Here is an 11949-nt window from a genome sequence, read left to right as displayed (position 1 = left end):
GCTGCATGATCCTCACTAAAAACAGATTTGTTGTTTGTCTTTCATCTTCTCCACAATAAATCTTTCATTTCCTGTTAAGCCACCTTTATTAATTCTAAATATTCTAGTATGTTTAGAACTGAACCAACATAGTCTCTTAACAGCAGTTCTACCTACAATGTTTTGCCTTGTCCTACATAAAAGTGGGGCGATTAGGTACGTCAGCCAGACTCCCACTATGTCAAAGTCTTATCTGCTGCACTTTGCCACCAGCTATTAGTCATTAATGTGTAAAATATAAATCGGACCCAACTCCATCAACCTCTGGACTCTGCTGCTGTTTGTCTTGAAGAAAGGTAATGTGATATGTAGATTTATAGCATATATTCTCATTTAGCTAAAATTTAAATAATATTTACAGTAAACATGTTTTTTAGCAACGTTATATAAACCTGCAAATGAGAATTTCTTATTAATTCACTCTTATTTATCAGTTACTCTTCAGAAAATTGGATCGCTAACAAGCACAATTATGAGACTCATTAGAGGTAAAGACATATATTTAATGAATTTGTGCATTTATAAAGCCATTTTTTATGTATCTATTCTTCGCTGAAACGTTTTATTAAATAATGCAAAACCTTTATATTGTTATAATGAAATTATACTACCATTCAGTAGACTAGCAATAGAAGAGTATAATTTATAACAAAATTGCATACTCAGTTGAATTGTAAAATATTGTAAATAAATTACTATGGATGTTGTCTCTTGTTTTTCAGTGCTGGGCATCCTGCTTGTTTTACACATTGGTAAGTATTTAGTGTGTCACAGGGTTTGACTCCTCAGTTTTTCATTAAAAGTGTCATTGCTGCTTTGCTTTCATCTTTCCTCAGCTTCATCCAGTAAGCTGGTGTGTCAGATGACCAACTGGGCCCAATACAGGCCCGGCAATGCAAAATTCACTACAGACAACGTTGACCCTTTCCTATGCACCCATGTCATCTATGCTCTGGCCACCATCAACAACTTCAACCAGATCGTTCCCATTGAATGGAATGACGAGCAACAGTTCGGCACACTTTCCAGCCTTAAGAAAGTGTGAGTGTGAACAGTCGGCCAACATTCAGCTGCTGAGCAGTGAACGCTACTTAAGACGCTCTGCTGTACTGCAAAAAAACAAGACAGAAAGCTGGACTTTACTGTCATGTTTCACAGCTGCTAATCATCTCAAAAAGTTGTTCAAGCTTTGACTTCACTTGTGTTATTCTGCACATAAACTAATCTAACCCAAATCTGAAGTTTTTCTTTAAACAAAAGAAACTCAAATTTTTTTTTGATTTAAGCACAATGTTGTTACACTTATACAAACTGTTACATTTTAGGAAACATTTTATTGTTGAAATTTCTAGTTAAATTATGCTGTGTCTGTCTTCCTGCAGCAATCCTGATCTAAAAACTCTACTGTCAGTTGGTGGCTCAGTCAATGGAATAAGCCCGTAAGTTCAAATGTCTTCCACATTGTCATACATTACAAACCTTCCTACTGTATATACAGAAGTTCCAAAACAGACATTACAGGTGATTTGTTCAACCCTCCAGATTTATCGGCATGGTTGCCAAACCTGAGAGTCGTGCAGCCTTCATCAAATCAGCCATCAGCTACCTGCGCACTCATAACTTTGATGGCCTGAACCTCGACTGGGAATATCCTGGACACAATGGCAGTCCCCAGGAGGATAAGGAGAGGTTCACGCTGCTGGTCACGGTTAGCATCTCCTGTATTATTCACATATGATGATACATGTAGTGAAATGAAAAACCCTAGATTTGAAAATCTATGGCTGTGGAATGCATCAGTCCTACATCAAATTCAGGCTTGGTTCATTCATATAGGAACTGTCCAAGGCCTTTGAGGATGATGGTAAAGACAACAGAAGGACTAAGCTGCTGCTGTCAGCCAATGTGGCTGCACTGGCTTCTACCATTGACAGAGCCTATGAAGTGAACAAGATATCACCGTAGGTTGATTTCATTTAGTTAGTATTCCATTTTTAAATATACAATGTTTGTGGTAGGTAATGGTTTAAATAAGCTCTAACAGTTAATTCCATAGACAAATGTTTGACCATTATTTCACATACAGCATGTGGCAAAACTGGCCATAAAACCTTTTTTTTTCAGATTTTTCAGTGTTGTCAGTGAACACATTAGTCGTCATTCACTCAAATATATATTTGTGGCTGCTCAGTTGTACAGGAATGCACAGTAAGTGCTTTAAGGAAATAGAGATGAAGGGAAGAATGAAATATCACAACAGTGATACATGAACAGACTTGTTTTAAAAAAAGAATTATGCTATACTACATTAAATCTAAATACGGTATCTTTCTTATTCTATGTAGTTTCTTATTTTGTGGACATTTCTTCTATTGTCAATCTAAAAATAAAACTTTACACCAACAGCCACTTGGACTTCCTCAACCTATTGACCTACGACTTCCATGGATCCTGGGACCCAGTGACTGGACACAACAGCCCACTGTACCCTAGCGCTGTGGATTCTGGCTCACACATTAAGCACAATATTGTAAGATTGGCAAAAAACACATCTACAGTATATCTGAATTAAAATGTGATGTTGAAAACATCCCATTTACATAAGGACTATTTACATATTTTCTTATCTGGCTTTTCATGGTAATTTCATGTGTAGAGTCCATTTGTTACCAAATCCCTAGAATGAATCTGCCTTTGTAGCTACAAGATCAGTACGTAATAGTTTACAGTAAATGCTGAAGAATTTACAGTGGGGTTGGCACATACACAGTTTTGTTGTTTTCACACGTTTATGTTCTTTGTCATTAGGACTCTTCTGTGTCTCACTGGATGGTTTTGGGAGCACAACCTGAGAAACTGTTGCTGGGTTTTCCCACTTACGGGCGCACGTTCCGTCTTTCCACTGGTAATTCCGGCCTTGGAGCACCAGCTAATGGCCCTGCAGAAGCTGGCCCCTATACTCGCACAGCTGGCTTCTGGTCCTACTATGAGGTAATATATAATCATGTCTATTATATTCATGCTTGATATTGTGAGCTTCCAATTTAACAATGTGCTTATGTCTTGAAGTTTGATTTAGATAGGCATACCCAGGTTTTGGATTTACTTAGCAAATACTTCAAGGATTTTTGAGATAAAGGCTACAGTGTTAGGTAGAGTGTAGGTTTCTTCTGTATTAAAGCAACCTTGAAAGCTTGTACATAGCATTGTGTTGATGAGTTGGATGAGATCCTTACTGGGGTCAACTTAAATTGACTAGTGAAGTAAAGCAGTCTAAATAAGACTGAAGTCAAAGAAACCTAAAGCTATTGTTCATAACAGTTACAGGAAGAGCGACGACAAGCGGTTTGGATTATTGATGAATTATTGATTAGATGATTTGTCATTGTATTCTAAAGGGTTATTGTTGAATTGTAAATAACCTCAATTCACAGATGTTGAAAGTGGAAATGTAAAATAATTCCTTCAACATACAGTATAAACATATAGAATTCAACACATGACCTCTGTAATGAACCCTTAATTTCGCTGTGCCACCAGGTGTGTGCCTTCCTCCCAAGTGCTACTGTTGAGTGGATCTCTGAACAGGAAGTTCCATATGCCACCTATGCTAATTCCTGGGTGGGCTATGATGACCAGCGCAGCTTTTCTTCCAAGGTAAGAGATCTATTATTACCTGCCATTAAAATGGATGGTTAACTCATCTTGCTTTGTATGTTCTTGTAAAGCTCCTGTCATGTTTTCACAGAATATTTCAACTCGTCTATTTCAATATCTTTTGCTGATGTGCTTATTGTGCAGGTCCAGTGGATGACAGCCAACAACCTCGGAGGTGCTCACGTGTGGACTCTGGACATGGATGACTTCAGTGGATCTTTCTGCTCAACTGGAGCATACCCTCTTGTCAACCACCTCAGGATGTCCATGGGTAAATACCAACAGATGTAGAATGTTAAGATGAGACAGTGTTGTTATGTGTTGGATTGGCCTCTTTTATATTTGTAACATTTCTACCTCCAACTTGGCAGGCTTTCCCCCGAAACCTACCACCGCTCCACGGCCCACCACTACCAGAGATCCTTTGGCAGACTTTTGCCGTGGTCGCCCTGATGGCCTTTATGAGAACCCAGCTGATAAGACCACCTTCTTCCAGTGCCACTCAGGAAACACTCACCTGCAGCACTGCCAGCCTGGCCTCATTTTCTGGGACTCCTGCAAGTGCTGCCACTGGCCCTGAACAACAGACTCATAAACATAAACTACAACACATCTAAAGTTTATGACTATCAAAACATAGATACTTTGCAGTAAAAACTTTTTTTTTGCTGCATTATTCAACTACCACCCTAATGATGCTGAAGAGCAACAAAAAGTAACCCAGTGAGGAGATTGTTGTAATTTCAGGCTTCTTTTATGCAACTCATTTATTTGCAGTACTAAACCAATAAACAGAATTACACTGTATCATTTCATTAGCTAATGAAAGATTTGTTTGTTTAATTGTATAGTTTGTCTTCTAAAAATAAAAGTAAGCATGTTACAAAAAGTCCATGTTACCAAACAATATATACAATTGCATGGTTACAATACAATTATTTTATGCAGTGTTTCCCAGCACTGACTTCTAAGTCCAATAAAAGAGGTTTTTGTTTGTATTTACATAAGACAAACGCATTTCCCCATTGTGGGATAAATAAAGTCTATCTTATCTTATTGCAAAATAAACTCCCTGAATCTAATCTCTATTTGAAAAAAGCATTTACAGTCACCTGACTATCAATACAAAGTCGTTTTTGTGAAACACAGCCATTACAGCCTGACCCATACAACTTTGTCAATAACCTTTGTGCTGTGTAAAACCAAACCCAGATGTAGTTAATTTATTCACAGAACTATTCATTTTCCACCTCCTGTGGATAATATGTGTTTCTTTGAGAAGGGGAACCAGTTTCTCCACTTTTGAACATCTGATAATTTCTCAGCTGGTTTGCCAAAAATGACAATATTGCATTAATTTTGCAGATGTATGATTTCTTCATCAGCTTTAGTGAGAATGTATTTTTGTGTGTACAAACATGCCCCCCACCCTGATGTCCAAAATTGACATGAAACCTCTAGACATTCATTTTGACATATTTCTTTTACTGTATGTCACATTAATGATATCACAGTTATTTTATGGACTATAATTTACACAATATAAAAAAGGAAATATCTCTAATTTAACTTTAATTAGTTTCTATGACTATTCATTGTGGTTATGGCTAAAGTAGCAGTTATACTACTGATAATACAGTATGTATTTTTAATTATAATATATATATAAACCACCACTCTATTCTCACCCTCCGCGGGTGGTCTCATCCACTTTCCAAGCTCGGGTCCTCTACCAGAGGCCAGGGAGCTTGAGGGTTCTGCGCAGTATCCTTGCTGTTCCTAGGACTGCACTTTTCTGGACTGAGATTTCGGATGTTTTTCCAGGGATCTGTTGTAGCCACTCCTCCAGTTTGGGGGTACCACCACTGTGGCCTTCACCTTCCAAGCCTTCTCCAGTTCTTCTCTGAGCCCTTGGTATTTCTCTAGTTTCTCATGTTCCTTTTTCCTGATGTTGCCATCGCTTGGTATTGCCACATCCACCACTACGGCTTTCCTCTGCTCTCTATCCACCACCACAATGTCTGGTTGGTTCGCCCTTACCATTCCATCAGTCTGTATCTGGAAGTCCCACAGGATCTTGGCTCGCTCGTTCTCTACCACCTTGGGAGGTGTTTCCCATTTTGACCTTGGGGTTTCCAGTCCATACTCTGTGCAGATGTTCCTGTATACTATGCCAGCCACTTGGTTATGGCGTTCCATGTATGCTTTCCCTGCCAGCATCTTACACCCTGCAGTTATGTGCTGGACTGGCTCAGGGGCCTCTTTGCACAGTCTACACCTTGGGTCTTGTCTGGTGTGGTAGATCTGGGCCTCTATGGCTCTGGTGCTCAGCACCTGCTCCTGTGCTGTCCGGATGAGTGCCTCTGTGCTGTCCTTCAGCCCAGCCCTTTCGAGCCATTGGTAGGATTTGTTGAGATTAGCCACTTCAGTTATGTTCCGGTGGTACATCCTGTGTAAGGGCTTGTCCTCCCATGATGGTCCCTCTTCCAGCATCTCATCCTCTGTTCTCCACTGCCTGAGACATTCACTCAGCACGTCATCTGTCGGGGCCTTATCCTTGATGTACTTATGGATCTTGCATGTCTCATCCCGGATAGTGGCTCTTACGCTAGCTAGTCCTCGGCCTCCTTCCTTGTGGCTAGCGTACAGTCTCAGGGTCCTGGATTTGGGGTGGAACCCTCCATGCATGGTGAGGAGCTTTCGTGTCTTAACATCTGTGGTCTGTATCTCTTCCTTTGGCCACCTTATTATTCCTGCAGGGTATCTGATCACTGGCAGAGCGTAGCTGTTTATTGCCCGGGATTTGTTCTTGCCATTGAGCTGGCTTCTTAGGACTTGCCTTACTCGTTGGAGGTATTTGGCTGTTGCTGCATTCCTTGTTGCCTGTTCAAGGTTGCCGTTCGCCTGTGGTATTCCAAGGTACTTGTAATTGTCCTCAATGTCTGCTATTGTTCCTTCTGGGAGTGAGACCCCTTCTGTGTGGATTACCTTGCCTCCTGGTGGTGTGGATCAGCGAGTCGATGTCTCGCTCATTCTTAGCGTACAGCTTGATGTCATCCATGTAGAGGAGTTGACTTATGGTGGCCCCTTTCCGGAGTCGGTATCCATAGCCAGTCTTGTTTATTATTTGGCTGAGGGGGTTCAGACCTATGCAGAACAGCAGTGGGGACAGTGCATCTCCTTGGTATATGCCACATTTGATGGATACTTGGGCGAGTGGCTTTCCATTGGCTTCAAGGGTGGTTCTCCACAACCTCATCGAGTTTGCAATGAAGGCCCTTAGAGTTCTGTTGATGTTGTACAGCTCCAAGCATTCAGTGATCCATGTGTGTGGCATTGAGTCATAGGCTTTCTTGTCGATCTAGGCTGTGCACAGGTTGGTGTGCACTCTGCAGTCTTGGGCAACTGTTCTGTCAACCAGGAGTTGGTGTTTGGCTCCTCTGGTATCCTTACCAATGCCCTTCTGTGCTTTGCTCATGTATTGACCCATGTGCCCACTTATCTTAGCTGCGATGATGCCTGACATGAGCTTCCATGTTGTGGGGAGGTAGGTCATTGGCCGGTAGTTGGATGGGACTGTACCCTTTGAGGGATCCTTCATTATCAGGATCGTTTGCCCTGTGGTTAGCCATTCAGGATGAGTCCCATCCCTTAGCAGCTGGTTCATTTGTGCTGCCAGGCGCTCATGGATTGCAGTGAGCTTCTTTAACCAGTAGGCGTGGATCATGTCAGGGCCAGGTGCTGTCCAGTTTTTCATACCTGAAACTCTTTGTTGGATGTCTGCCACTGTGATAGTCACTGGATTCTGTTCAGGGAGGTTGCTGTGGTCTTCCCTCAGATCCACCAGCCGCTGTGCATCACTGTTTTGTGATGCCTCCCTTTCCCATATACCCTTCCAGTACTGTTCAGTTTACAGCCTTGGTGGGTCTGCTCTGTTGTTATTACCCTGCCATTGAGAATACACTTTCGCAGGTTGTGTTTCGAACAGCCGGTTTATTCATCTGGCTTCGTTATCTCTGGTGTATCTGTTTAGGCGGCTGGCCAAGGCTTGTAGCCTGTGCTTGGCAGTTTCGAGTGCTTCAGGTATGGTCATCTGGCTGTAGCTCTTGGGCATCGGTCTTTTCATTGCACCTCTCTGGGCCTCTGTCATTTGGCTCACTTCCCTCCGAGCTGCCTTGATTTTTGCCTCCAACCTTCGTTTCCATGGTGGGTATTGTTTCTCATGGCTCCCATGGTTGCTCTTATAGCCAAGCACCTCTAGGATCACTGATGCTGAAGCGTATATCAGCTCATTGGTTTCTGTGATTTTTGTGGTAGGGATTGCTCTCAATGCTGCATTCACATCTTGCATGAGACTTTCCGATGGTACTTCACTTAGCCGTTGTAGTTGGCTTCGGGGTTGCCTGTTCAATCTCGCCATGATCTTATCTTTCAGGTCAGTCGCTGCCTTGCTCAGCGTATCTGTGCTTATTGGGGCTTCGTACTTATTATTACTTATTGGGTTTGGGGAGATGGTGAAACCTCCCCTCTGACCTGGCGTCCTGGCTCCCCCTTGTTTGTCCCACATTTGTGTTGTATCTCGATAGCAGTTGCCGTTTGTGGATGCTGGAACACTGAGCTAGGGTTACTTGAGTAGTAGCATTCCAACAGAATTGTTCTCGCATCTCAGCCATTTCTTTCTTGTTCCAGTAGCCCACTTCTCGCCAAGGTACTCTGGTTCCCCAACACCTGACGCAGACCTTGTTAGAGGCGGGGCGATGTCTGAGCCGGTATGTGATTCATTGTCTCTCATGATATGAGGTAGGCGGTAGCTTGAAGGGTCTTGCCCAAGGACCCACACTGGATGCTTATTCGCCCTAACGGCATGCAAGTCCTGTGACTTTACCGATTGAGCTATCCAGCGAGCCTTTTTTTTCCAAGGCATCTGTTCAGTTTTATTTCTCATTCAACTTTGATTTAACAAACAGTTTGGATTTTAGGTTGCAATGCAAAAAAAACTTCCAAAAAGGCAAAGTCACATGCAGCAACATGATTTCAACAAGAACTAAATAAAGGTCAGGATCTCCAACAGGAATGTTAGCTGGACACAGGGCAGGCGAAGTAGCTTAGAGCTTTCCACAGGCTGCGATTACGACCCGCTTTGGAGTTTTTCCGCTCTGGGAGCCGCACTTCTCTATTGCCTTCAACACATCCATGCCTTCGACCACTTGACCGAACACAACATGCTTCCCGTCCAACCATGCACTTTTTGCATGGTTGGACGGTGAATATCGAAGTAGACTAGAGTAGATTTTTTTTATTACAGCTGTTGTTTGATTTGTTGTCAAGTGATATTCCTCAGCCCACAAAGAAAACTATGTCCTTGGTAAGAAAGTCTTCTCTTGAGCAAAACAAGCCAAACACTAGGATCAGTTCATTGCAAATGAATGTTTGCAAAAACACATAGAAGATACAGTAACTCTGCATTTACTAAGCAACTCTGAGACTACCAAATTGGCCCTATTTATTGAAGCATACCTTGTCCCTAAGGTAATAAAATAAGCCCTGCTTAAATTTGGATCTTTATGTCTGGTAGTAGGTCGAACCTTGGCCTTGAATACAAAAACATTGATCCCCAACTCTGGCACTGTGCCACTGTGGTGTGTTCTTAAGCAGGACACTTCACTGTTGGGGGACCTCATCTGTATAATCTGTCATTAACAGAATTATTATTAAGGTCCCACATGCTCAAACAAAGGAGGCACTGCGGCCTGCATGTAAAGTCCTCATCCTGACAGTAGTGAGTGAGAACAAAGAGATTTCAAATCTCAGCGCCAAAACCAGGCGCCAGGCTGGGGACCCATACCTGGCTCCACCGCTGACATCCAACTCCCACTGACACAAGGGACAAACGGAGGAGAAACTTGGACGTCAGCCATCCTGATTGGACCAAACGATAGGACGGGCGTGACCAAAAACACGGTTATAAAAGTCGCCGTGATCGAAGACTCGTCCCTTGTTCTCTCCAACCTTGTCTCGGTCCCTTCTCCCTTGTTCTCTTCGACCCTCTCCCTTCCCCACCTGGAGCTTCCCTCTGCACGCCTGGAGCCTCCACCGCAGCCAGCAGCTGAACTAACGGGGACGTCGTCACAGAGAACGGGCCTGATCCCCCATCTACTTTCAGCCATCCGACAGGAAACCGCCAGCTTAACCGCCTCACTCGCTGCCGCATCAGCTGATTACGACGCAATCACCGCGACGCACACCTGGACCGGACCGCAACAGCGCAAGCACGCACGCACGCAATACCGGATCTTCTCACCAGGATTGCGCAGTAAGGCAGAGGCATTCTTAAGTCTGAGCAGAGTAGAACTCTTAGGGGATCAGTAATTGTTTTATTGTTGTGTTGTTTTCTTTTCCTGAACACGCAAGGTTTTATAAGTTAAAAAGAATTACTCTATTCACTTGATCAAAGCCATCACAAGCTTAGGTATTGACCATCCTTTATCCTAAAAAACAAAAAACATAAAACTTTAAAACAAACCTGGTGCCCCAATTTTGAGGAATATTAATGTTTCTGCATCTGAATGGCCCACAGGTGTGCGTCACGCAGAGGGTTCTACCTGACACCTGCTTAATCAAAGGTTCCTCACTCTCATTCTAACAACCTTAATCTATAAGACCTATTTCCCTTTAAGCTCTCACTTGAGGGTAGATAAACACAATATCTAACCGTAGCAACAAAAATTCAAATAATTATAGAATGACACTGAACTGTGTTTAAGCTTGCACACTAACAGTCTTCAATGCTTCGCTTCCCACCTCCAAAACACATTTCTTTTACAGTTATACAGGTGAGTCTTTTTGGGGGCCTGTGTCTTCATTTTGACCTCCTCAGGCTTGTTGTGCTACCTGAGGGTTTTAGTAGGTAACAGCAGCCGAAGCTGAAGTTTCCTCAGTTTGATTTGGCAGTCCCTCTGGCTGTACATACAGCCCTCCCTCTTGTTGTGGTATATCCTGCACTTCCACCTTTTTTCTGTTCCCTAAGTCCACCAGCACCTCACTCTGCAGGTCTTCTCCAACAGCCTCCGGTCGACTCCGCAGATGATCTTGATGCCGACGGATCTGTTGGCTATCCTCCACTGTGAAGGACACCGGTCCTGATTGATGCTCGATGACACCGGGTAGCCAGGTTAGCCCCTGGGCAACTTGCTTGCACATCTGGGTGCAGGAGATTCAGATGAGATTTGGGTCTTCTCTCTAGCAACAACTCAGCTGGGGACCTCCCAGTTATCGTGTGCAGTGTTATCTGGTACTGGAATATGAAACGAGACAGATTTATTTCCAAAGAATGCCCTGACATCTTTCTCAGCCCCTCTTTCCCTCCTGTATTATTTGGCGCCGCCCCCGAGTGGCAGCCTGTTGCAGCAGCTCCCGGTTAAGTTGTAACCATTTACTATATTTCTTATATTTCACCGCACTTTATTTTTTTCTTCTTGCGTGTATGAGTATGTAAATGTGGGTCCTGTACTATGAGGGTCAAACTCGCAGGGTTTTCTCTGTTCTTTTTAATTGTTTTTACACTTTTGGCTCTCGCGTCTGGGAACACCGCACGCAGCCACGGTCCTATTGTTTACACCAGGGACCAGCTGTTAGCATTCTGCGACGCGCTGGCGCTACACCGAGGAAGACCTGAGGTTCCTTGCGAGCTGAAGCGGAGAAGACGGGGAACCCGAGCTGGAGCTCTGTGTCGGGCTAAAAGTAGATGATACCAACCCACCCTGCCGTCCATCGTCATGGGGAACGTGAGATTGCTTCCTAACAAGATGGATGAGCTAACCGCTCTCACCCGGCATCAGAGGGAATTCCGGCAAGCTAGCGTCATGGTGTTTACAGAAACATGGCTAACAGCGCTAACACCGGACACGGCTGTCGCCATTTCAGCTGACACGAGCGGACAGGATAAAGGAGAGCAGTAAGAGGAAGGGAGGACGACTGGCAGTATTTGTGAATAACAGATTGTGTAAATCCACTCACACCACTGTTGAAAGCAGATCTGTAACAAGGACATAAACTGTTAGCCATTAGCATGAGGCCATTCTACCCGCGCAGGGAGTTCTCGCACGTTATCACGATAGCTGCGTATATTCCCCCCTCTGCTAACGGTGAAGCTGCGTGTGATGTTCTGTACTCTGTGGTAAATAGACTACTGACCCAGAGCCCTAATGGCCTTCTCCTCATCTCGGGAGACTTCAACCATGCCCCTCCATCGTC

General features: G+C 43.6%; 1 protein-coding gene across 2 annotated transcripts; it reads left to right on the top strand.

The window, feature by feature from the left end:
* Positions 1-220: 220 nt before the first annotated feature.
* LOC114855950 (acidic mammalian chitinase-like) lies at positions 221-4775 on the top strand. Of its 2 annotated transcripts, XM_029151491.3 has the most exons (12): positions 221-335; positions 474-527; positions 762-791; positions 876-1080; positions 1422-1478; positions 1582-1747; positions 1876-2000; positions 2446-2569; positions 2848-3030; positions 3580-3696; positions 3841-3967; positions 4068-4774. In XM_029151491.3, the coding sequence occupies exons 2-12, from the start codon at positions 512-514 to the stop codon at positions 4274-4276; spliced, it is 1359 nt and encodes a 452-aa protein (XP_029007324.1). In that variant the 5' UTR covers positions 221-335; positions 474-511; the 3' UTR covers positions 4277-4774. The 2 variants fall into 2 exon arrangements, with proteins under 2 accessions (XP_029007324.1, XP_055364801.1); XM_055508826.1 differs by lacking the exon at positions 474-527 and having other exon boundaries at positions 265-335; positions 4068-4775.
* The last annotated feature ends 7174 nt before the right edge of the window (positions 4776-11949 follow it).

The sequence above is a fragment of the Betta splendens genome, chromosome 5 (assembly GCF_900634795.4).
Source record: "Betta splendens chromosome 5, fBetSpl5.4, whole genome shotgun sequence".
NCBI classification, from domain to species: domain Eukaryota; kingdom Metazoa; phylum Chordata; class Actinopteri; order Anabantiformes; family Osphronemidae; genus Betta; species Betta splendens.
The sequence above is the reverse complement of the archived record's forward strand: the minus strand, read 5'-3'. Positions and strand labels throughout refer to the sequence as shown.